Source organism: Brachyistius frenatus, unplaced genomic scaffold (assembly GCF_029030835.1).
Source record: "Brachyistius frenatus isolate BFR_SWC_R1_liver_20210118 unplaced genomic scaffold, ASM2903083v1 Contig_51, whole genome shotgun sequence".
Taxonomy (NCBI): Eukaryota; Metazoa; Chordata; class Actinopteri; family Embiotocidae; genus Brachyistius; species Brachyistius frenatus.
This window is the reverse complement of record NW_027210650.1, coordinates 2,027,570-2,054,884: the sequence shown is the minus strand read 5'-3', so window position 1 is coordinate 2,054,884 and position 27,315 is coordinate 2,027,570. Positions and strand designations below refer to the sequence as shown.

Genomic DNA, 27,315 nt, shown 5'->3' with positions numbered 1-27,315 from the left:
ACGCACAAAAACAAACTGACAAAGGCAGACATTTAAACAATTATTTAAATTTGGGACAAGAAATGCTGCTTTTCTACGTAAATGCGCACTTTCCCTGCAATGTCCTCTAATCCTATGATACCTTTCCTTTATGAGAACTGAACTAATCTCTAATCCCCATAAATCAGATGCAGAAACAGAAGGATCCTGTGCGAGGTAGGATAACAAAACATTCTGACATCTATTTAGCACCCAGTAGCCCACACACAAAGAAAAATCAATGTGCCTGGCGTATATCACATGGCGTTGTCTTCTGTGAGTAGGTAACACGGGTCATTTTTTTTTTCCCGAAGTAGAGGCTGATTTAAAGTGTTAAAAACGAAAACTTCAGAAGTGAAAAAGGTAAATGCCAAGAAGTGAATCAGTGCTGAATCCTGCAGAGAGCGACAACCCTCACTGCCAAAACGGCAACTTCTGATGTCACCAGAGAGGATGCTGGGAAGTGACTGCTCGAGAGCCTCGGAGCAGGACAATTAAACACAACTCAAGTGCACCTCAAGGAATCACAAAATACAGATATTTATGTGTGCATTCGGTCCCTTGACTAAAGGTTCTTTTGATTAAAGGCTCGGTGTGTGTATGATTTAGGGGGACATATTTGCAGAAATGGAATAACATTTTCAAAATTAGGTTTTCTTTAGTGTATATTCACCTGAAACTAAGAATCATAATGTTTTCTTCAGTTAAAATGAGCCCTTCACGTCTACATGGAGAGCGGGTCCTCCTGCGCCATTTTGCACTTCCATGTTTTTCTACGGTAGCCCAGAGGGGACAAACCCAAGACCGGCTCTACAGAGGTCCTTTGTGTTTTTATAAGTTTTACGGCCACCATTGATTCTCTTAAAGGTTTAAAAAGTGGGGATGGGCAGGAGGAACTTAGTACGAGCTGGGTGCAATCAAATATCACAATATGTTTGAGAAATAATAATCATGAATGTGGATATAATGACAAAGTGGGCAAAGGCAGAGGAAAGATCAGAAAAGGACGCCAAGATAAGTAGAATCATACAAATGAGAAACATGCAGAAAATCCCCACAATTTCAGAGTCTGGATTAAGGAAATATTTGACAGTTTTTCTGGATAAATTACTTGAATGATAATCAAAACAGCCATCTATTAAGTCTCTGCCAGCACATCACTCTCACACATTTATCATCTAAACATGTAACTGATTCATCACCTAATTCTTTCAGCACCATTTGAGTCTCACGTTGCAGTTGTTTTGTCGGCAGACATTCAGTCAGGACACTCTTCCTGCTGTCGATTCCTAAACTTATCAATTCATCGTTAAATCATATCTGAAGGGATGCAAAAAGGAAAAAGTTTGCAGGTCTCAGACAAACTCTCGGCGCCTCAGGTTTGACTTTCATTTACGCTGGATTTAATCAGATTCACAACAAAGTGGAGCACCTTAATGAATCACAGCCCCACAGCGTGCCGCACGAGAGCGCAGACATCTGCTCGGTCGTAAAGTTGGCGGACATCTTCATTAGTATCAGCCTCCGTATAAGTGAACACAAAAAATTGCATGCATAGGATCACACACACACACACACACACACACACACACACACACACACACACACACACACACACACACACACACACACACACACACACACACACACACACACACACACACACACACATATCTTCTGTAAGAGAGCTTGTCAAGTGCCTTCTCTCCATCGCTGCAGTGAGCCAGCCCTGGTCGACCACAGGAAGTGGAGGCTTCTGACATCCTGCCAATGTAAAACAATAGGGAGTCACTTTCATCCAAACCACCACACACACACACACACACACACACACACACACACACACACACACACACACACACACACACACACACACACACACACACACACACACACACACACACCAAGAGTATGCATGTTATACTGAGATTCGAGAACTGATCTTGTCGGTGGGGGCTACAACAAGCAGATTCTACTTCGGTCCGTTGAGCTGCACTTTTACTCCTTATTTCGAACACGTAGTAGTATAATGAAAAATTCATGTCTCCCTCTCCAAAAGCACATTTACATATTAATTTCATATCTAACCGTATGTCCAAAAAAACAACAACACATTAGAGGGTAGAAGCCCATCTCCGGTGTGGAATCAGCTATTCAGACACCTGTTATGACAAATCACAGATGAAAGAGGGAAGTGGTGATGGAAATCTAAAGCACGACTGCAAAATTATGAATAGAGAATAACAAAAATTACTCATGTGCTTTTACATTAGCCATCTTGCTAATACTGACACTCCTCCCTGTTTTAAACGCAAACACACGAGCAGAATTGCAGAAGTTTCTGTTAAACTCCGTCAAGGCTGCACTTCTTAACTCTTCAACCTTGTGGTAGATTTCGAAGCCGGGTTGAGGGTGGGAGTGGGGTACGCCCGACTGTTCGTCACTGGCTGTATTGCCTTCAGTGACAGGGCAAAAGACAATCCTGTCAACCCTTAAGCTGTCCAATATCGAGGGGAGGACAAACTTGTGGAGACCCTCAGCGGAGGGAGGACGGTGTTACGGACCTGCGGGGACGGCACAATGCAGGTGATCTAAAGTACTAAGACGGAGGGAGAAAGAGGGCCAACGGTTTTACAAGCTGGGTTTAAGACGACGCCCATATCAGCTCTGATTTAATGTGTGTCTCTTATTATTATTTTTTTTACAAGCGAGAGGGCTAAGAGGAAGATGCCTGCCAGCATGCGATGTTCTGTGTGGGTAGAAGACACTTCTGAATGTCTCTGATGCCTACTGCCTGCTGAAGAGAATAAAGCTGCAAAAAAAACTGAAATTCAAACACACAAGCAACACCGTCTCAATCCTGAACGCACCAACTGGACTGATTTTAGATCTCTGGACTCCATAACTTTGTGTTTACAGTGTTTATCGTTTCTCTCTGCTGCTCTTTTCTGTCTCTGCTCTCCCCTCACCCCGACCAGTCGAGGCAGACGGCCTCCCACCTGCTTCTCTCTGAGGTTTCTTCCTGTTAAAGAGGTTTTTTTTCTTCCTACTGTCCCTCATGTGGAAATTGTTGAATTGTTTTGCTTCTCTTAATTATATTCTAAGGTCTTGACCTTACCACGTTAAGTGTCCTGAGAAGACTGGTGTGGTTCGCCGCTATAGAAATAAAAATGAATTGAAAAATAATTGAATACTAGATTTTATGCATATATATTTATTTTACCATTTACATGTAATGTCTTTGAAAGTTCGGGAGCACAGGGACCTTGGAAAGTGGAACATTATATAGAATATAGCAGGGCATATGAGAGGTATAATAGTCGTATATTAAATGGGACTGCTTTCATTGATATTTTTGTAATGATTTTTTGTAAGATTATCTACACATGAAGGTATAATGTGTCCTCATTAACTCTCCCTATGTGTGGTGAAATCAATACAGTATTAATTAAACACCCAATGCACACAAACATATGGAGTATTGCGTCTTATTTTCATGTCTTAAACATGGATACAGAGCGAAAGAGTGAATGTTTTAGCTCTAATTTGGACAAAGTAGCTCTAAAACAAAGAGTATTTAATTCCTAAGATAACAACGTGGCAAATAACGCAGGTGGATCTTTATTGCTGCATATTGGCGTCCCTGCCGAGAGCAAACTGTAGATCAGCGGCATCTTCCAATTTACCGAGCAACAGCAGATGCAATAAAAGAAGAAATATCCTCGTATCGCAGTCATGCCCAAAGCTCTACAGGGGTATCTCTCCTTGTCCTGTTGTTACATAACTGTTGATTACCCAGGGGCGAGAACAAAATCTAATGCAGGTCTTTTTTTAGCTCGTACTACTGATGTCTCCGTGCCTTTTTGTTCCTCTTACAGAACATGTACTAGTTATTTGCGATGGGATTATAGCGGCTGATTTTCATGTAACATCGAAAATAAGCTAATGTTGCAAGTAAACATTTAGCAACTTAAAATGAAATCCAAACCGTCCGATAAGATTAAGCAGCACAACTCTGGAGCACCGTTCTAGTCTCAAAGCGTTGTTAGATATCTCTCCTGTCATCAAACGGCTTCGGCATACGAGCGCCTTTAGGGCGTATCCTCCACTTTTGCCAACTTCATAGCAGATCAACGGAGCGCAATATGAGGCCCACGGTTCAAAAGGGCTGTACTTGTTTGAGCATAAAATGAAGTAAATCAAGAGTTTAATCTCCCATTCCCTTTAAGAGTCAGGTGAACCTGCACCTTAGTGGATAGCCGTTATAACAGCGGGTTATAAGCACCAGGAAAACAAGCGCAGAGGGAACAATTTCCACGCTGTAATCGTTTTATATTTAATCTTTTGCATGTGTGAGCTGCTGCATGTCCCTGACCATTTTTGTGTAACAAAGCAGAACCATGTATCTTAAAATACTGCACTATTAATAAGACCATGTTTTTGTTGGTAAATTGCGCACCACATTTAAGGACCAACACATCCGCGGGCACTCAAATGACCACGAGAAAATGTTTGCCGTTTAAACAACGAGTGCTTTATGGGACCATTTAAATGACTTAAGTCTGAAAATAGCCAAAACACTTGTGTTGCGCTTGACGCAGCGTAAGATGGAGCCCAATATCCTACTTGAGGAGAAATAAAGACTTGGCGGCGGCGGGAAAAAAAATAAGCAATCAGTTGCTTATTTGCCAGCCGGCACACAATGTGCAACATTAACACTCTTTTGAAATGTGATGTTTCTGACCACATGGTGAGTTCAGTCCGATGTTCACTCACTTCTAGCTCTCGTTTTGATGTCGACCAACTGCTGCGGGAAACATCGGGCTCTTTAGTCTGCCTGTTCGCCATTTTGTGATGAGCAGGTAATGTGCAGAGGGTTTCTATACTGAAAACAGCTGCATGCTGAGGTCCAAAACCATCCCAATGAGAGTGAATGAAAACAGTAACATTGGGGGGCCTGACAGCTAAACAATGAGCTGAGACTCGCTGCAAAGCCTTGTGAAGCTAAGTTGTTACATCATTTAGAGGGATAATTAGAGTAAATGTTTGCTTTGCGCTTTTCCTTCAAATAATACAGAAAAAAGTCTGATATATCATCATCAGATTGTGTTTATTAAGCAAATATTCTAGTCCTCACAGGGCACTATTAATTCTGTATGTTTGCAGTTGTAACAGATAAACCTCTACGGTGGTGTACTTGCCCCAAACATGACCTGGCAGTCCTCTCTAACAAAAGACAAAAAAGTGTTTCCTTGGCTTAAAATAATGCTACACCTCCTCCCGCCCTCCAGAAAAGCCCGGAGCCGCTGACCCTGGCCACCGAGGTATATCTGGAGGACAGCGAACAGCACGGTGGTGGCGCCGGTCCAGAGGGGTGACGCATATGTGAGTGGCTGAGTGCGTCAGGCTCCGGCTGACAGCACCACGACTCAGCAGTGTCCTGGATGGATGGAGGTGTTATGATGGAGGAAGCAGGAAGAGATGGAGAATGTGTATGCGTGTAACTGAGAGAGAGCGAGTGCAAAAAAAAAAAAAAAAAAAAAAAGAAGGAAAGAGTGATATGCCCTGACTCCCACACCACCATCCAATGCTGAGAAAAGCTGTGTCGCAGCACTGAGTGGGTGGGCTTCATTTAAAAAAAAAAAAAAAAAAAAAAAATTTAAATAAAAGCTCGTGAATAAGAGTCTGGGAATAAATAAATAAATAAAAAAAAGAGAGGCTGCATCGAGCATCTCCTACCTTCAGTCTGACACACCACTGGGGTTACATCACAGAGCGGTGAAGTGAAAAGCATGCAGCAAAAAATAACCAAACGGAAATGGAAGTGTTATAAGGATTTTTGCTTCGGCTGCTCTTGAGACTCGGAGAGGGAGCGAGCAAGAGGACGAGCGGAGGAATGAAAAAAAAGAAGTGGTGATGGCTTCTAGTCTGCCTCGAGGCGCCTCAGCGAAGCATGATGCTTTTGTTTCTATTCATTTTTAATCCCTGACAAGCACACACACAGGGACCACAAAAGCAGGAATCCCACCTGTGCCATCTCCCTCACCCCTCACCCACCCCACCTATGTGGTCTCTTCATCACTAATGCTGCAATAGGACAATGAAACTCCCCCGCGTCTCCTTTTTAATTTAGATTTAACAGAACGAGCCAATCTGTCAGTTATTCATTAACCCCTCCAGGCTAAAAAAACAAAAACAAATGTCAGGATATTAAAAAAAAAAGCACAATTCCCATCATAGTTGTTCAAAGCTCAAGGCAACATCTTCAAATTGCTTGTATTGTTTCTCCCCTCTGGCAGGCGCTGCAGAGCACTACACGCCAAAACTACCCAATATAAAAAAAAGAAAAATGTCCCTCTCGCTGTCACCTTGATGAACACTTACATCAGTACACTACTTGTAAATAAAGGCTACTTATTCAGATCATCTTGTTTCTTTCTCCAAGATGTTTTCGTCCTTACTTCTTCTGATGTCTGTGGTTCAGTAAACGCTGAGAGCTGCTGCATACCAGAGCAAATTACTCGTGTGTAATCGCAGACTTGGCCAGCAAACCTGATTCAGATGTTGTCCGACCTGAAGTCCAAAACACAAAGATCTTAAAATTCACGTGACAAAAAAACAAACAAAAAACAGCATTTTTCTCCATTAATGATTAATGAAAGGATTTACAAAGACCATCTCACAACATACAATGAACTGCATGCCCGTCACACCCTGAAGTTCTCCGCATGCTGAAGCAGAGACATTGGGTTCTATTAAAAATGACTTTTTTCAAGCATTCCCAAAACCATAAAACACAACTGTGAGTCCTGCTTATCTGCTATAACATAAACCAAATACCTTATAACCTGCAGTGCTAACAGAGTCACTCCCAAAGGAGCATGTCATTTATGTTATTTCTATCACAGGCTAATGTCAGCAACTCTGTCCTGCCAGCCAATATTACTCAAAATAGCATTAAATTTGTCACACAATTCATCCCGAGCCCCTTCTTCTGGTCAAGCTAAAAAGTGAAAACTTTACAGAGGAGTATGCAAGCTCAGCAGCCGTTTCATGGAAATATCAACGACTCCAAGTTGCTCCAGCTGAGCTCGTGGTCACAACACGGGACGTGGTGCTCACCGTATGCCCGGCGGTCAGTTAAACTCCACGTGACTAAAATTACAATATATTAGTTTAACAGAATTTCCGTGGCCAACTCGTGAACTCAGGACTTATAAAAACAGCGACTCGTGGATACATTTTCCGGCGACGTGTCAGTCGCTTAAGTATCTACTTGCTTTAGGACCGGTTGAGTAAATTGGAGTACGTTTGTGATGCGGACAACACGCCGGACCCTCGTACCGCACCACGCTGTCGAGGAAACCTGATTTGCGGTTATTCCGTTGCACCGCTCCAGTGCAGCGAGGAGAAACAGCACCGCCTCTCGTTCCCTTCGACCTCAGGCTGTCGACGGCGAGACGAGGGGAGTGCGCGACTCCTGCTAAGGTTGCAGATGCCACTTTCTGCACCGCCGAAGAGTGTTTAATGAGAAAAGCTTGGTGCCCTGATGAATTCACACCGAGAGGCTCGAAAGAAGAGCTCCTGCAGCAGTCGGCGCTTGTTCATTATGGCGGAGGATATTTACTGCCTTTCAAATTACTGCCTCACTGAATGACAGTCAGAGTTATTACCATGCAGCGGCTTAAAGCGCAATACTGTTAAAGTTGTTCCTTATTCCTCTCGCTTAGGGACCCCTGTGTAAAGTGGGGATTTGTAGGGTTCAAAGCAAAACCAAAAGTGTGTATAGAGAGGTTTGTAACACACCCAAATCTCGCTTTTTGCCAGCTCCACAGAGGATGAACTGATTCTTAGATGATCAGGTATATCAAGAATGAAACTCCAGTCATTCAGAAAATGTTTGCTTCATAATCAAGCATCCTGACACACACAAGGCTGAAACCCTACCAAACTAGGAGAAACTGTCAGCGCTATTCTATTAGCCACTCTGCAGCCATCACAAAGTTATGCATTAGTTTGCCTGAAGCATCAATTATTTTTCCTGTTTACTTCTTTCTTTCATAAAGAATGAAATTAGATTTGAATAAAAATAAACAAACAGACTGTCATATTTCAAAGGGGAAATAAGGGCATCTTGAAATTATACACCAGGTTAAAATGCAGAGGTGACATGACTTGTGTTAAATATAAAAAGTTGAATACATTTGATGAAATTCGGACAAACAGTTCGCTCGGACAGCGTCAATAACACAGCTCCGGCCTGTGGAATAAGGTCAGATTGAATGTTATTAATCCAAAATTGTGGCAGAGAAAGTAAGAACATAAGGATAAAAACAATAAAGTAATAAATATAAAGTCTATAAGAAATGAATTCTAATGGCAGTCCGTGAAGAATTAAATGAATTTGGTAAAATAATGAAAGGTAATAGTGTATGATTAGTACATTTAAAGTCGAAATCTTATCTCCCTGAGTCATCCAGAAGTCAGTTTAGCTTTTCCATGCACTGTCTACAGCCTCTATGACTAATCATTTTGTTGAGTGCCCATTTGGTGAAATTCATTTTAAAAAGCCATAAACCCGAGATGAGTCAAAGAACATCAACAAGCGCGTACACAAAATCCCATTACGGACGGGAAAGGACTCCAAATAAACACAATGTAAATCGCTAGTTTATCTATTTATATGATGATTTAATGCTCCGTACCCTTTTATTTGGGTCCACAGCCACAGAGTACACCTCTCTTTGTGGAACACCAGCTAAATGCAAAACAAACAACAGCATACAGTATCGCCGAAATAGACCGAAGCACAAAAACAGGACTGTTAGGAGGCTGGTTGATGCTGGATAGAAAAAGGCCAGCGGCAGACCAGCGATGTGTCATCTTGTTTTTCTCCTCACTCTCTCAGGGAAAAGCTTTCAGCCTGCAATAAAGGGGGTGGGTAACAATTAGCCAGAGGAAGCGACAAGAGGCGGCCATTGACTGTGGCCATAGTAACATCTGAGGAACGGAGGACGGAGAGAGGTGAGACAGAAAGACGACAGAGGGCCGTCCTTGCTGCTGCGCCCTCTCTCACTGCGCTCTGTTATTCTTATCCTATGCTAGCTCACAGCGATGCAATAATTCACTCTGTTCTCAGTGTCATTGTGACGATAGGAGAGGTGGGAAAAACACACACACACACACACACACGCACACGCACACACACACACACACACACACACACACACACACACACCACCTCAATTGCAATGGAGATGGGTCTACAACTGCAAACAAGCAGGCCTGAATAATGAAATACACATTAAATATAAAACAGACTGGGGGATTGTAGAGCCGGCGCTGCCATAGCAGACACCAACACTTACGCATGGCGAGGAGAAAGTAGGCTACTGTATGTGGCTGGATGTCTTTTATCATTTACACGACAGCTACACCCCATCACACTGCATGTGTGCCGCGTGGACTATATTTAGAAGTGTTAAAACATCTGCACTTATGCACATCCTGACTGGAACTGCTTCTCCTAGTTCACGTTTACAGCTTTTGTAATAAATGAATGTAAGTTGCATTATTCAAGACAACATATTTGTCAAACGGAGGGACTGGAACAGAATACTATATTGAAATGATCAGTACGGCCGGTTAAACTGTTTTTTAAGCCGCTTTTTAACGCAGAGACTCCTTGAAATGTGTTTTTGTTGAGTACAAAGAAATTCTGCAAAATAGATGAAAACAAAAACAAAGCCACAAACTCCAGGATATGGGTCAGTGTGTGTCTATGAGGGGGAGACAAGTATGGTTCTTGGCAGAATCAGCATGCCGGTCTTGCATCAATTTTTCATGTATTGCTTTCAGCTGGGCACCTAATACTGTTTGGGTGTAGGTCTCATTGTTTGGCACTAATCTAGAACAAGTACTACACTGGCAGGATGTGGTTTTTAGGGGAATTGTGGAAAGATTTTGATTTGTTTTGATAAGATGTTTAGCTTATATAAAGTGTAAATGTCATTATCAATTGCTCCATCAGTTATTTCCTTAATCCCACTGGTCTATGTATAAATATGACCACAGTTTCAAGTCTCCAGCTAATTCACAATTTATATTTAAGAAGGTGGAAACTGAGAATATTTAGCATTTTTGTTTGAAAAATAACAAACAAGTAATAGTTTATGATGAGCTGTTGATGGAGTTATCAGCTGGAAATGGTGGAAGTGATCACAGAGCTGTGAGTGGTCAGGATACTCGAGGTAAACAGCATGGAGCCCAATCTTATCAACTGTCTGGCTGCTTAATAATGAATGCATGTCGAGGCAAAGGCAAGCTTAAAAAAAAAAAAAAAAAAATATGGAGTCTGAGCTGATTTGACATTCCTTTTAAAAGTGTCTATTATTCCTTTTAATATGTTTATTATTTGACAGTCAATTGATTACAACATCTTCGAGGAGTTAGTTTTCTTCTTGACCTACATTCTGAAACATAAAGACGTTCAAGTACCAGTGATTTAGTTACAGAGGAAAAAGAGCAAATCCAGACATTTTAGAGGACGAAGGCAGCAAAAGATAGCAATTTTCTTTCTTGTTTTCTTTCAGCCAATCCAAACTGCTGGCAATTAATTCCAATCAACTAATAGATTAATTGACATGTCATCTCAGCACAAGTGGGGATGCATATGTGTCGTGCGCCTGCATCTGCACGGGACAATCACGAGGCCTGTCAAAGCAGATGAACTCATCAGGAGGCCTGATAGCTTCGGCCCTCCCAGCAAGTGTCAGCAGGAGTTACAGATACCGAGTGCGGCAAACGTGGCTGCCGAGAATGGGGGCGGGGTTACCAGACAGTCAGACGTAGACAGACTGTAGAGGTTGGGATTCAAAGATGGCACAATAACCGCCATCAAAAACAGAGACGGTCGCATATGGACACGCAGCTGGCGTGGGATGAGTCGTGGTGCTCGCAACTGCAGCTTCCTGTGAAGTGAACCGACGCTGCCGTCCCCTTACGCAACGTTTGTGCGGTGTTTTTTTGTGCCGTCTTTATCATGCACAATATTCCTCAGCGATCTCGGCTTGCGAGAGGGGCGCTTCCTGCTATTCAACGGCACGCAGCGTTGAGCGGCAATAATGAGCCCCATCCCCATCAAGAGCCACGATGAAAAACCCAGTTTCCCCCGACTGGCAAAAAAACCCAACAGGAAGCCACTGCGGGGGACGGGGTGGGGGCTGGTAAGTCCTGCATGGCATCAAAAATTTAAAAAGGCCCACCACCATGTTATTTCATATTTCATACGACCCAGCAGGCTGTTTTGTACAGAAAGGATTTGAGGTCTATATGTGTCAGTATGTGGTACAGAAAAGGGGAAATTATGGAAAACGGGATGGAGATTGAATGACGACCAAGAGTGTCAATAATGATACATTATGTGATAATGAACATAAATGGATGATGAATGGGTGGAATGACTGGGAGAGATGAGGGGGAGGAAGAAGACAACCACTCCAGAAGGGAATGAAAAAAAACACACACAAAAAAAAGAATGCAGGAAACAGCAGGACGGACCAAAAAATAAAATAAAAAAAGAAGCTGCGATGAAAATGTCAGAGCACAGGGATTGATGAAAGGGAGATGAAGGAGGAGGAACAGGAGCAGCAGTGATGAATGGAGAAGACAATGATGAGGAGGGGAATTACTTTAAGGTGGGAGCACCTCAGAGGCGTGAGGTGGACACGTTCGCTTATGAGATGATGTGGATAAATGGAGACGGGAGGGCTTGAGAGGAGGGAGGATGAAAAGGAGGAGGAGGAGGAGGAGAGAGGGGGATGAAGACTCATTAGCCTACGCAGAGCTGTTACATTATAAGTCTTCCCTGCTCTCCCCGTTTTCTCTCTCCCTCTCTTCTCTCTCTCCTTTTGTTCTCCAGAAATATCCGAGTGGGTGGAAGAGAGAGTAACAGAGTGTGTGAGAAAGAGGGAGTTACAGTGAAGTGAGGGGGAGAGAGAAAAGGAACGAGAGTGACAGAGGAAGTACATGACTCGTGAGCAGGCCCGGCGTCTTCTGCATCCTTCAATACCATAAATAGTGCTTAGAGGATACCTGATTTTAAAGACCTAAACAACTCCCAGCAGGGGGAACCTGCCTCGGCTGGAATAATGAGCGCTTCCGCTGAACGTCAGAGGAAATTAGGACATTTATGGGGAAACATTTGGTTTATTAGCATTCAGGGAAAACGAGAAGAGGCGCTACATCACACGGCTAAAGCCACGTATTTAATGAGATGATAGTTTAAACGTCTCCAGTTTTAAAGGTACAGTAGCCACGAAACATAACGTTATTAAAAAAAAAAAATAAGAAATTGAAGGTAAACTGTAACATCACGGCTCAGAAACCATCTTCCAGCTTCAACCAAACGTTTCTGGGTTTTTTTTGTGCAATCGAGGGGCGTTAACGTTCAGCTCTGGATGAATGTTTGGCTTGTTTACAACCTAACTGACTGTTTCTCTGCTCATGTTCAGTGGCCCCCTGACTTATTTTTGGCAACATCACCCAATGTGTTCCCAGATCCCAGGAAATCAACGCAACGAGTGCAATGTTATTATAACTGATTGAAAAACAAACAAAACAACGACAAAAAACATGTAAGTTGCAATAAACTGGAGATATCTTTTCCGAAATGATCCTTTAAAGTGAGAAACGTCTGAGTATGAGCACAGAGTGCTCTGGATGACAGAACTTTAAGGTTTGACAGACACACAGTAATAAAAAATTTAAAAAAAAGCAGCAGAGGGAACAGGGGTGATACAAATATGGGTGACAGTTTTGAAGGAGAACAGTGAGACGCCAAACAACAGGAAGATATACTCGGTGTTATCAATAAACCTGGAGACATAAAAGAGTGAGAGATACACACTGAATCACCATTAAGACACACTTGATGTTTCCTTTCTGTCTCACACAAGTGTCTCCTCTAACAGCCATCTGTCAGACACCACAGCATCTCCGCTTTTCCTCACTCTATATTTATTAGTTTTTTTTTTTTTTTTTTCTATCCAGAGTAACGCACAGTGACACTCAGTGTCCCGAGCCTAAGGTGTGGCATGACGCCGCCGAGACACTGATTGCTATGAAAGTCCGGGTCAAGGTGACACCACAGCAGCCACAAATCAAACAACATTAAAGCAAACAAATCAGTTCAAGTGTGGGTTTGACACACGCTTGCCTACACCAGTCACAAAAACACTCAAAGCGGCTCTTAAATCTCACACTTGAACCCTTAACCTTTCAAAGTACACATGGAGACACCTACACAGCGCCTTTCCGAGATCAAGAGCTGCTCAGACTTGCACTTTGAAACAACCCCACCATCCTCCCCCCCAAAAAAAAAAAACAGAGAAACAATTAACATCTGAGTCTTAATGAATAGTGGCTCTTTGTAAAAGCTCATTTCCATCACTCCCCACATTCAAAAACTGAATTCAGAAATCCCCCATCCATCCTCCCGCCCTGAATCATCCTGCTCACCTTTGTCAGTCGAGCGCCCGTCTGCCTGGGCAATAAAAATCCTGCACCATAGTCAAGGAGATCCTAAACAAAAAAAGAGGAGATTGTAGGGGCACTGAGAGGTGTAATAAAAAAAAAAAAAAAAATACAAAGCCTGAAAGAAAAAAAAAAAAAAAGGCAGAGAGAGAAGAGGACAAAAGATAGAGGGAGGGAAGAGAAGGGAGAAGAGGGAAGAGAGAGAGCGAGAGAGAGGTGAAGAAGAGCCCAGACAGGCAGAGAGCTCTCCACAATGTGAGCAGCGAGGGAGGGCGAGCGCCAGGTGTCAGTACGCATACACTCACTGAGCTGCTCATGCACACACACTCACACACACACACACTCATATAACCACAAACACAAGCAGACAGGCAACTCTCTCTCTCTCTCTCTCTCTCTCTCTTATTCTCTCCCCTCCCACCTCTTCCTCCTCCTCCTCCTCCTCTCGCTCTCTGGCAGCAATAACTCTCCCCCATCCTCCTTCTCTCTCTCTCTCTCTCTCTCTCTCTCTCTCTCTCTCTCTCTCTCTCTCTCTCTCTCTCTCTCTCTCTCTCTCTCTCTCTCTCTCTCTCTCTCTCTCTCTCTCTCTCTCTCTCTCTCTCTCTCTCTCTCCCTCCCTCTCTCTCTCTCTCTCTCTCTCTCTCTCTCTCTCTCTCTCTCTCTCTCTCTCTCTCTCTCTCTCTCTCTCTCTCTCTCTCTCTCTCTCTCTCTCTCTCTCTCTCTCTCTCTCTCTCTCTCTCTCTCTCTCTCGGTTCAGCCAGGGTAGAATTCCTTAACTCTTTCAAAGCCAGCCAAATTCAAAACCAATTCTCTGTTCCACTCAAGTGATTCATTATGATCAAAAACTAAAAACTAAATCCATTTCGTGAAATACTTCTGGGTGAAAACAACCACGCGGCCGTGAGAGCGGCGAGAACGAGCCCCGGCACTATAAAGTTACAGGTGTAAAACAATGCAACTCGATATGAATGTTATCATAAGAGTGAATAAGCAATTGCCATTAAACATCTGTCCCAGATATATTGGCTAGCAGGTGCTTCAACCTACTAGTGCGACCTCTACTGGCAGTAGTAATTATGACGGGAGCAAAGGAGGAAGTCTGTGTGAGGAGGAGGTCGGGGTGGCTGGACGGATCAAACGCAGGACGTTCACCGAGGAGATCGCTGTTTGAGTCCCTTGTGGAAAAACAAATTTAATTAATAATTCTTTTAAAGTTTACATGAAACGTTTTTAAGTATTTTTCTACGTTTAATCGAACTGCAACCACATCACAAACTTTACCAACTTGTTTATTACTGTAACCACGGCGACCACAGGTGCTGTCGCTTGTAATGTCCAACGGTGATCCTGTATGTCGATGTCATCGCCTCCTACTGGGACATTTATTTGAGGCAGGTGTGCGATGATAACCGCCTAGTAAATAATTTCATGATATAAAATTCAAACATTCAAACCGGGTAAAACTGCAGAGTCAGGTGATAAATCTCTGCAAGCAACCATTGTTACGTTGCAGTTGATCAGAGGATCTTTTGTTAACAAAAAAATATATATAATTATTGTTATACAGAAACACATTTTCTTTGACTGACTGGCTGACAACTGCCCTATTTGCGTACTTCCTGTTTACGTAAATATGAATTAAATTTGTGATTATGGTTTGTAAAAGTGTATCTTGTTTAATATGTGTACTGTTTATTTTTGACTAAATAATCACAATTAAATTCCAACGATAGTCAGAATCTCTAATTCAGCAGTACTTGTCCTGAAGAAAGCAGTTGCGTCACAGGTGAAGGTGAAAATCGCTGGCTATGCATAAATCGAAGAATTCTTTTCAACTGCATCGTACAGTAACGGAGAAATGGTACAAGAGAGAGAAGTGAAGGGAGGACGTTTTATTCTCCACTATATACATATATATATATGGGTATCCTCCTGAGTCCACATTCGATGCATCATCTCTCAAATTGCCTCCTCACTTTCTTCTATGTTAGTCGCACAGCAGAGACTACTTCAAGTCTACGTGTCCCTCGACGTCGATAAGGAGTGCATTGATATAGGTGACGTCTCAAAAGCTCCAATATCAGATATACAATACAGGCACTCAGTGCCCAGCAGGGGGTTACAGATGACATACAGTATGTATTACATGTTCTTGAGGATTGTGGCACAGAGAGGGGGCTTCTGGGTAGTATTTTACTGTGACACATTCACCTGTATCATTACGTACCATTGTGCGAAAGAATTTTGGAGCGAACCGCAATCATTTTTACCTCCACTAATTAAATTATGTCTATAGTCCCATGAGTTAATTAATAGGACATTTCTAAAGCTCGTTTACAGATTTTTAGGAAATCAGGAATAATGTAAGTTACAATATCTACAATTTGTTCCCTTTGGCGGCACCTATGGCGATAGGCGGTAATTGCAGCTGTGTTTTTCCAGTTTTGCCTGCGAGACATCGGTCAGTTTTTACTTTACGCCCTGGGCGTTCACGGTCGGTGTCAGGAAAGCAGGCGGGATGACCCAAACGCAGACACACACACATGCACACGCAGGAAGAGTTTTAAGGCGATTTATTGACGAATTTCAAAAACGAGAAGCTGACAGGCAGGTTTAGCGAGTAAACAAAAAGTAGATACAGACTGAAGCCTCTGGTGGGTGGAAAGGGAGATATATGGAAAACAAAAACAGAAGTCAAAGCTGAACTGTGACATGGGCTAAGGAACTATTAATTACAGTGATTACAAGTGCTTTTTTGATTATATAAACTAAATCTGGAGGAGGACCTTTTTTTGGTATTCATGTCATTATTTAATAGCAGTAATGGCAACACAAAGGTAATGCAGGTAGAGAGAAGAGGGGGGACAAGCGACTAAGGCCAAGTCAGCCAGGGACTGAACTCTGGATGTGTGGTGTGTGCGTTACCTGTTGGGCTAACGGGTACAGATTAACTTCAGCAGGGATACGCGTGCTTTCCAGAGAGTTTTTAAGCTGTAAAGTTGTTTTCTTTGACTATAAATTTGATGTCTTTGGGTTTTAAACTGCTGGCTATAGACAAAAACCAAATATTTGAAAGGACATTTTTGGGTTTCTTTGAGCATTTCATAGACTAAACAACTTTTAAATTTGTATAATCCACTTTAATTATTTTTCAGTCGCGGTCCTAAACCAATCAGTCTAAAACAAACATTAAATACACGAGACTTTTCTGTTATCAACTATTAATCATCCAATACAGATTTATACTCGGGTTTCATTTTCTTAATCACCAAAAATTGTGTTTCCCTCTAGAAACAAGTGAAGTCATTACTCAAGGCACGGCGAACACGCACATGAATGATCTCACCAGAGTTCACACGTTCAAGGCTATACACCTGCCAGGACCATAAAAAAAAAACAGGCAACAGTATTCCTGCACAGGACGACATATCTGGGTCACAGGACCGGCAGCTGCTACACATCAGGAACACTTCAGCTGTTCACACGTACTCTTAATCAGCCTATCAACGCAGGGACAAGAGCACCGACACACATCCAGGATAAAGATTCGGAACGACAGAAGCAACAATGGTACTCGTACTACAAAGTAGCATGAACTTGCAGTGAGGAAATGAAAAAGAGGAAAAGACCTTACAGGGACAGCAGGAAAGAGAGCGGAGTCAGAGGAAGTGGACACGTCGAGTTACTGCTATTGACGTTGTGATCAGAGACGGAGGAGAGGTTAGACCAACGCTTCTTTACCCACGCATCACGCTGCCCACTCTCTTACTGCCACAGCTCCCTTTTTCTTTTTCTTTTTTTTTTTTTTTCCCACAAAGGAGCTGCATGAGAGAGACACAGCCAGCCGTGGACTTCCTGTGCTTGGTCTCCATTTCAAATGTCACCGTGCTTCAAGGCGGCGGGTTCACGCTACTCCGAATATCGTCAGAGCGGCCGTCAGACTACCGGCAGAGTCATTTGTCGCAGAGGGCAGTCTGAGGGCTGATGGAACAGGTCGAACATGCGTGAACTCCACCTGATTTCCTGGCGCCTTTAATACAGACCGGAACCGCTGAGTGCCGTCGAGACCGCCGGCTCGGCAAACAGACGTGATTCGTGCCTCCTTTCGCACATCAGAGTGTACTAAAGCAAAAAGCCATACGAGGATGTGCTTCACTGTGATTATCGCACCGCCGCCGATACAAAGGGACCAATGTGCAGCTGAGTGCCATCGACGGCACCGAGTGCCGCTTATTACAGCAAAGAATGCACTTGACAGTATTGTGTTCTTTTATTTAGCCGTTAGCTATAAGTGCATACTGTCTTTAGAGCCTTTAAAGTGGCGCACGCTGGATGACACATTCAACCTGAAGAGGCCTTTTTCACTGCAGACATGTCTATGTCTCTCATATTCAAGAAGCTACGACCGTAACCAGCTTTCCATCCAAATACGGTGCAGATTTTAACCAGATTTAAGTCAAGTCTAGAAAAGAAAAATGATAAATAATACACGTTTTCATGGACTTCCAAAATACGGAGCCGGTTTCTTTGACATAAACGGCTCTTGGCACTAAATCTCCAGTCAGGTAAACCATTAAACATTACAGCAGAGGAGGGTGCAACACGATGCTGTAATTAAAAGAGCACGATCCACACTTTAAAGAGTGGAAATCAATGCAGAACACATGATGAAAAATGCGGTACTTTTTGTGTGTTTGGAAGGTTACAAACTTCTAATCCTCACACTTTATTTGATGTTTTCATGTGCTGCTATTTTCGTCTCTTCAGCAGAGGCTTCAGTAGATATTTTGGTCACATGCTTTATATTCAGTATGTCATGATTTACACACCAAGTCTGCTTCCATTGCAGTTAGCTGCATTGTACTTTTATTAATACACCAACTGTTCCACCTCGGATAAGTGCAAGAGACTACAGCTGAATATTTTGTCTTTTTATTTAAAATATTTTCCTGCAGGAGTTTTATGTGCAAATTGTGCATTTAAAAACGGATACACAAACAGACGAAGATGCATCTCAAGCTCATATCTTCCTCGCGTATCTATAATTCAACTGCTTTTGATTGCATTCTCTTAATGACTGCAGTTGAGAGGTATGTGTGGCTGAATTCTCAACTATCACCGATGCAATATCTAATAACTGGGTTTTGGTGTTCAGGAAGAATAATTTGAATCTTTTTATATCCTATACATTACATGTGCTTTGGTTATGTCGGATTATGTTTATCCTTCTGCCTCTCTGCTGCATTCAGACCTCTCTTAAACAAGATGTTGATCTCAGTGCGAATACCTGATTAAAATAAAGGTTATATAATATTCAAAAAATAACTCCACACCACAGAGAGTTGGTTTCTATTACTGTATATCTGGATGGGGGTGAATGTGCCTTGTACCACAGTATTTCTGTGATGTGTAGAGGGCAGAGTTGTTTGATTTTCTCTGGAAAAAGCCAAAGAACTGCTGTTAAAATAAATAACAGGACCATGATTTGCTGCCTTAGACATGACTCTGAGAGAGGGCTGTCGAAGAGGCTTCAGGCTGTTACATTCTTGAGCCTGGAGGACTTAAGGGAGGTCATTCAGTGAAGGCGCATGGGTGCCCGTGACAGCGGCGGTATGTGCATCGAGTGGCTCCACCGAACCGTCGTGATGAGCCCATGAGTGCCTCCCACGCTCTGCGAGATAGAAGGAGTACCGCTGCTGACACCTCTGGCCCGCCGTCTCTCAGCCCCCCACACACCCCCTCCCCCTACCCCATGACCTCTCCACGCTCTCGTCTGACTCAGTGTTTGACCTTCAGCCACACTTTTTCGCTTTCCTACGGCTTCGTTACCGTGGTTACCCATTGACGAGGCCACAGGTGCCCGCCCATGAGGTCGGCCAGCATTCGGAGCGGCCGTGTCAGCCACCCGACGGACACCGGTTTTATTGTCCGTGACCCCAAAGCAACCAGCAGCTCCTCCTGCTCTGATGTCATGAAACCTTTACAGACCACCCCCATGTTGAGTTTTTCTAACAGACTTCATGAATGATAACGAGCCTTCTGGAAGTGAGAGGTAAACAGACGAAACAACCCCTCAGAGCAAGGAGACCAAGCCGAGAGCTGAAAACGAGCACTTTCCGACAGTTTGGTAAACACTTTGTCTCTCGAGCTCCAATGAAGAAATCAGATTATACCCGTGCATACATCTACATATAGAAGACGTTTTGAAGCAGACTCCCGATCCAGCAACTTCACTCTGATGCACAGCTTGTAGTGGTTGCTCAGTCAACGCTGCACAAAGGCACCTCCGAATGTCAACAGCTGAGGGGAGAAAGCTAAATGACGAGCGGCAGCGGAGCTCGAGGAGGTCGCAGACATCAGGCTGTTGTTCCTGGTAACCAAAGGTCAGAGCTCCTCTCGACAGCTGTGGTCCGTATTGATTCACGGATTCATTGTCTGTGTTGTCGGCCGCAGTCCGTGCTTGCACAGCATCCCAGTGTTCACATTTAAAGTCAATTAAGACATGCAGAGGTTAGTAACACACAGAGCGAGATAAAAAAAAAAAAAAAAGTTTGCAGATGAACGTCTACAATGAACAGAGATCTATAAATCACATAGCTCTAAGTATCCAGCAGGTTTAATTTCCGTCCACTACATGAGAACGTGTAACTTTCACGCCGAGACAGAACAAAGCGTGGTTATTTCACGTTTTGCTGTAGTGTGCCGGCGTGCCTATTTCACGTTTTGACGCGATACCGGGTTGAGTGATCTCAGCTTTTGCTGCTTTTTTTTTTTCTGTGTTGTATTATTGTAAAATCAAAAACCTTTGATTTTCTGAATTGTTATATAATTGTTATAATAGGAAATAAAAAAAAAAAAAACACCAATTATTTCTGACAATGTCACAAAATTTAAAGACAAAAATATATTTGGGTGTGCAGGCAACACAACCCTGACATTTTTGCAATCTGTAGGTAGTAAATGGGGCATATTAAGGGCTACATATGTTATCTCTCAGCAGAAGGACCAGGCTCCTGTTAACAGGACCTGGTTCACTGAAAACCCTCCATTCATTTTTTTTCCCTGGGTTCATTAATACAGGAAGGAAGGGGCCGTTCTGTGGAGCAGTAGGTGCCAATCTGTCGCTCTGTGGAGATCAGCCAGAATCAGCTCATGTTAAGCTGCTGCTGCTCCTCCTGTAGCCTCGTACATCTATCAGATAATATTCCACAGGGTGAAGTGATTTATTCCTTTGCGGTCAATGCAGTTGCTAATGTTTACTGGATATTCCCTGCCATGCTTTGCATGTAAGCACCAATATATATGTAAATGTGCAACATCTGCATATACATTTTCATCCAGTGCATTTATTGAATTTTACAGAACACCCCCTATCTCAGCGGATAAAATCATAAATGCATAAGCAAACACAAAAATGAACTAAATAATGGATGAAAGAGTGGTATGCAAATGGTCAGCAAACCAGATCTTACTGTTGGTTTTTACATCAGAGTCTACAAAAGACATCCTAATAAATGAAGTCCTCAATATTCTAGCCTATAGGTTACTCCATAAACGTACTGGAGATTATTCAAATCTTAAGTACATGAATTAAATCAGTGTGCGGAGGAAAACCAAAATCATAGCAGCAACTGTAGCCTCTTCACAGCATGATATCCACGTACAAAAAAAGGTGAGTAGCAGACCGAACTGTAGAATTATTCATGTCACCATCACAGTTGCAGTTTCGAAAATACCCAAATTCAACATGGAAGTTTCTATTTATTCTGATCAGCCCTCACCATGTAAGCTGAACAGAGCAAGACATATATCTTTTTTATTTTTTTTTTTTTTTTTAAGAAAGAATATAGTGTTTAATACAGTCCAATGATGCTTTAAATTAACTTGCAATGGATGTGTGAAAGTCACAGAGCTTATTATTGAACTAGAACAGTCCAGGCAGGCTTTATATCTGCAGTTTAAGACTGACGATAACTGCATCTCTACTGCATTAGGCCCGGCTGCTGTGTCACTTCTTGCTTGTGACTTGGGGCTCAAAGCATGTTTGCTGATCTGCTGATCTCTAATTAGATTTCTCAACCACTGTGGAAAATGAGCCATCAATTAGAGTGCTGTAATTAGGGGGGACCGATTTGATTCCTGTCAAGCACCTGCTGCCTTCAGACTTGTCGCGTTACTGGAACTGGAGAGGAACACGGCCGCATGTATCCAATAAGACGAAATGATGACAGGGACGCTTTCTGCAGAATAGTGAGATTTAAAAAGTGTCTTCAGATGGCCAGTATGAAAACGTCAAGTGAAATGTACAATCCATCAATCTTTCAAGTGTCTCAGCGCACAACACAAATGAACAGCACTGAGATACAAGTGTACACAAACTGAACGGATGATATTGTGCATAAACCTGTTTGGCTCCATCGCACTCCGGTGCGTTCACCTGATTAATTTGCTTCGATCGAATCGGTATGAAAGGCATCGATCGAACTCTGGTGAGGACCAAACGGCACGACCGAGACTGCCTGAGAAGGAGAGCTTAACGGGAACTCTGGTGTGGTTCAATAGTGTCATGAAAACACAGCACAACTACAGGACGGTGGGAGCGAATATATGAGTGCAGCATGAATTCAGAAAGCTAAACTGCTACAGATTACATACTAATATATAACTTTTATTGGTACAGGATTATTTGGTAACCATGACCAAACGAGTGCAGGACTTCTGCCTGATTTCACCACAAAAAAAGTCTTGGTACAGAAGAGTGTTGAGCGAGTGTCCAATTTCAGCAGTGAATTGGACATTACAGTGAATTTCCTGTAATATTGGTACAAAACATTCAAGTTGGTTTCTGTGTCTTTCTGTTTGCTGCTATTTAGGGTTGAGAAGATTATGAAATTTAAGTTTATGTAAGTAATTGTCATAATGCATTATTAATACACGTACATCTTATGAAGAAGAAGAGTTATTTATTGGTTCCGGTGTTTGACTTTACAGCTAAACTCCTCGTTAATATCAATAGATGGGGTCAGTTGAATATTAGAAGTTAAGCATCAGGAGATAAACAGTTGGTTTTAACTCAAAGCAGAAGAAAATGCAAAATTAGATAATGTCAGTAAAAAAAAAAACAAAAAAAAAAAAAGCACCAGTCGAGCATCAAACGGTGGAAAAACAACATTAAAATCACGATGGAAATGTGACATTTCTGCAAGCTTCATCCTGCCGTTTTTTGTTTTTGGATGAAAAACTTGTAGCATTTAAGCAAAATAATTGCGATCGGCTCAAAGAATCACAATCAGGTGATCAGATGTAACAACTGCAACAAGCCTGTTTCTGACAAATAAGGTTTAAGTGGAATATTGACAATTATTACTCATCATCAGTTCTCTCTTTGTGAGCACAAGAGAAGATAAATAAACACATGAGATCAGAATAACTTGCTGTCAGTCTCTGGAATCTAATTTCCCCACGTGAGTGTGGTGATGAAGATGATGATGATGCAGGATGACAATCAGTAAAACTGTCTGTTCAGTGAGCTGTCAGTCCGTTACGACTTCACGCCTGCGGCTCTCGGTTGTATTCGTATGAAGCCAGCGTGAACATGAACAGGACCACAGCTGAAAGGCAACAACATACAGTTTGTCCTTGTTATGGGCCTCATGAACCGAAACACATCTGTGAAAGTGTGTCTCACAGGACAAAATGAAGAATAAGTGTCCTATTAGCCGATTACATTAACCGTTGCACTGTCTGTTTAAAAATAGCAGTTAGCCCAAAATACTCTTCACCACTGAGGTTACCGTTTTCAGGTAAACAAATTAATCCAAATGATTTCACCTCCGAGGCTGAGCAAGTGCACAAGTGTCAACACTACATTTGGTCTGCTCCAGCCCATCTCTCTCTCCATCAATGCTTATTAGTCATGCAACATCTCCCCGTCCAGACGCCGCGACCTTTCAACCCCGTTTCTCATTTTCTAATCAGCCGACGCCACGAACTGTAATTGCAGTGTCAGGCTGTTGACTTTGTTTTAAGTCTGTTCCCACTCTCTCCTCCACTCCTGATGGGAGCAGGAAGGCGATGGCAGTCAAAAAGTTTTACCCACCTGCGACGCCGAAACGAAACAAGCTCCTCCATCTTTAATTCATACGGTAGACAGAGAGTTTACAGGAACAATGTAATAAACGAGACCACGAGGGGACATTTTCCAGTCTCATACTCTTTTTTTTTTTTTTTTTGCTTTCCAGGCAGGTGTTCTTGTACACGAAACCTCTGCCAGCAAACAGTAACAGTGGGCCTCTCTGTCAGAAAGACAGCCGTACATGCACAGCCTTGTTAACGAATCGTATCTGATATCTAAACACTGCTGCTGCAGCAACTGCAAGACATTTGTCCCTTTTTTGGGGGGTTTAAACTGCCCGAATCTCAGGATGTGAGATTATACAGTGTGCGCTCTCAAGTGAGAATTCACTTCAGATCTTGAATGGCATGTGATTAATCACAGAGTGGTTGGACTGAGGAGAATTAAGTTACAGACTGGCTCCACTACCACTGATAGTGCCTGAGGACAAAAACAGGAAACACAATGTCGTTTTCCCCGAGAGATAACAGCCCGACTCCCCGACTGCGTGTTGCGATACAGATTTTGTCAAATTCAGCCTCGCCCCAATCAGAGCAGCTTATCTGTGTTATTCAATTTAAAAACTGTCATTCACCAGCTTAGCAACTTGGGGCTCGAACAATTTCTCCAGTTCAGATCAAGGGGGACGGCGGGCTGATCTGTTGTCTCCAGATTAGCCCCCGGAGCTCCGGCGCTCCTGAAGCCAGACTCGGTGTTGTGTGACTGCATCAAACACGGAGGACAACCATCTTTCCTCGCAGTCTCCCATCTGAACCGAACCCGATTTGAGCGGGCGGCACATCCACATGCGAGGAGAGGTTTTAGGGTGACGCGTTCCTTCCTTTGAGCCGAGCGCTCCTCCCACAGCAGCAGGAGAGGGACGTGGGTTTCTAGCGCTCCCTGTCTGTCGCACGCTGATAAGTCAGAGCGACTACAACCAGCCCTCCTCACGTCCTTGAATGTAGTGCAGCGGCTTAATTAAAACATACTCAAAATAAGGGTGTATTATGTGTTTAAATGAAATGTTTCAGTGGCAGTCGTGTCACGTACGCACACGTGTGCTACGACACTGCAGGATCCAGATGTTGCAGGCGGAGGAGACAGATTGCGAGAACAGCACTCGTCTGCTGGGACGAGCGGATTCCCTGCAAAGTGACAGCAATAGATATGAAAACACTGGAGGGTACTCCAGTCACGCCCGACTGCTCGGTCTCCTCTTCACTTCACACATATATGCACAAACACACTCAGGGGGGAGAGGAGGGGAGTTCGTCAGCGGAGATGAATACTTGAACCTCGAAGCCTTGCGGAGAAGGACGTCGCTAAATAAATGAACGAATCAAACGGGTGCAAAAAAAAGTATTAGAGTCAAATCTCAGGTGTGGATTTTTTGGGGGGCTGGGATTATCTACCACTTAAAAAGCCTTAATGTAGTACAAATAAATATTAGCTAACGTTTCTGTGTACGGCAGGAAGGAAGAATTATATATGACCTTTGCAAAAGGAATTTCAAACTTTACATTACCTTGCAAGGGCTCTTTTGAGTAAGACATGAAGACCCCAGCATGCATGATAAAACCATGTTTAAATAAGACCACAATAAAACTGTAAATGTGAAAGTTGAGGTTTTGGGGTTCACACAAACTGCTAAAAGTGTCTCCGCTGTGGGAAACTCTCGCCGTGAAACATCTGCACAAAGCGATGCGCTTGCATCCCAAGTAAATTAACACTGTGTCTTCATTACAGCTCCGATGGCACGGTACAGGAAGTGATCATTAAACAACAGGGCGTCTATCTGTTAGATGAAAGAAGGAGCAGCGGTGTGGTGAAACAAACCTCCAGCGGAAAAGAACAACAACAGCGGTGAGACCCGCAGCGAGCAGGTGGTCCAAAACTGCTGAGTCGAACTCGGGAGAGCCGGCTGAGCTGAAGGCTGAAAACAACACGCTGTAGCTGTGCAGGACTAAACGATCAACGCCGGCTCAGAAACATCCCCTGATGTGAATGTATAATGGAGACGGCAGCAAGGCATGACATGACCGACGGGCGCTTCCCATGACGCGCACAAGCTGCTGTTAAGTCCTGACGAGAGGAGGTGAAATGTTCAAGCGGCAGAACTGAGGAGGTGGTTTTTTTTGGGATCTGCGGTAAAACTTTAATGCGCTTAAGATGCTTTAGTTGTGTATCCATAATGCAACACAGAAAAAGTGTCCGATCGGTTCACAACTGGCAACGACTCCACACGTACGAGCATGAAGACGTATGTTTAGCGACAAGAAGAACAAGCAGTCCTGCAAAAGATGCTCTGATCTTAAAGGGAGAGTTCACCACTGTTCATGTGGACATCCAGTCAGTGTTGATGGTAAATGTAGTCAAGTGAAGCAATACATTTATTGAGGAATTAATTGCAATTTTGTTTTCCTTTCACATCATTGAGTCGGTCTGGGATTAAATGAAGAGACAGAAGCAGCTGAGGCAACAACCTACCTGCCAAGTACCTCAAAAGAAAACATGCACAAGTGGAGAACTTTTTTTTTTTTTTTTTTTTTTTTAAAGGATCCCAACTTTACAGTTGTACTTTTGTACCTAAAACATTTGCACAGTAACGTGTTTTAAGCAAAAAAAAAAACTGAGTTTAAGTTAAAAGCTGCCTTCGCCTGCTTCCCAAAATATACCCAGAGAACCAGCCAAAACCGCGTGTGTGCTGACAGGCAGATGCGTCATTGTTTGTGGCTGGCATCACAAAAAACAGACTCACCACTGCTGCGACTCTTGCGGTTAGCCTTCCCCCCCGTCAGCAGCATCTTCAAGCTGTTCCTGAACATGACTGCAGCAGATGCCTGGACTCGACTACAGAAGAATCTGTCGGAGAAGGAGAAAAGACATTACATATTAATATTTGCGAGGGCACTTAAATTATGACCGGCTGTCTGCCACCAGATCTGACATTGTTAACAGTGGAATTCATTAGTTAGAAGCATTATCAGGGATATTAGCAGCACAAAGCTAAATTGTCAAGACAGGAGAGAAAAAAATAAAAGGAAGTTAATGGGCTTTATGGCTTACTAAACTGAAGTGAGGGAAATCCCATTCATGTACGCGCTTATCTACGTCATCAAAGAGTGACATCAAATGCTTCCGCTTGATCGGGGAAGAATAGACGGAAGTACAAGCGGTTTTACTACACTTCCTAAGAAAGAAAAAACGCAGGCCTTCGAGATTCTTTTGTGATCATCAGATGATAATTGAAATGTAAACTGATTGATTGATAACTGCGTAAAACTGGGACTTAAAAATGAGAGCTTAGTCCCAGATGTCATTCTGATATATGTGAAGAAATAATACTTTAAACCAATCGCAGGCATCTTGGGCGATGCTGAGCCCACAATGAAAAAGAAACTGTGCAAAATAGTGTCGGGGAGGGGGAATAGGATTTGGCATTAAAACGGCGAAATCCCTGCAAAAGACCGAGCGGGCTTGCCTTAATCCGAGATCCAAATCTTTGTCAAAACTTGCCATTTTCCGCGTGTAGGTTGCTGCTTTCTGAGGTTGGTGTTGTTTTTATTTCCCGCCGCAGCAACAGGGATTTTAGAAAATAATAAACACGTGCAGATAACGACAAAAGAAGAAGGAAAATGTTGCTGACGTCC

At 43.0% G+C, this 27,315-nt stretch overlaps 1 protein-coding gene across 9 annotated transcripts in view; it reads right to left on the bottom strand.

Moving 5' to 3' along the window:
* The window catches only part of tanc2b (tetratricopeptide repeat, ankyrin repeat and coiled-coil containing 2b), a 137,102-nt gene that overhangs the window by 74,769 nt on the left and 35,018 nt on the right, over positions 1-27,315 (bottom strand). For 7 of the 9 annotated variants that reach the window (XM_069704638.1, XM_069704637.1, XM_069704639.1 and 4 more), the window contains one exon: positions 26,424-26,527. In XM_069704638.1, the coding sequence (XP_069560739.1) occupies positions 26,424-26,490 (67 nt within the window). In that variant the 5' untranslated portion in view covers positions 26,491-26,527. Of the gene's footprint in view, positions 1-13,536; positions 13,869-26,423; positions 26,528-27,315 lie in introns of those variants that run through there. The other 2 variants (XM_069704645.1, XM_069704646.1) reach the window with 1 other exon arrangement.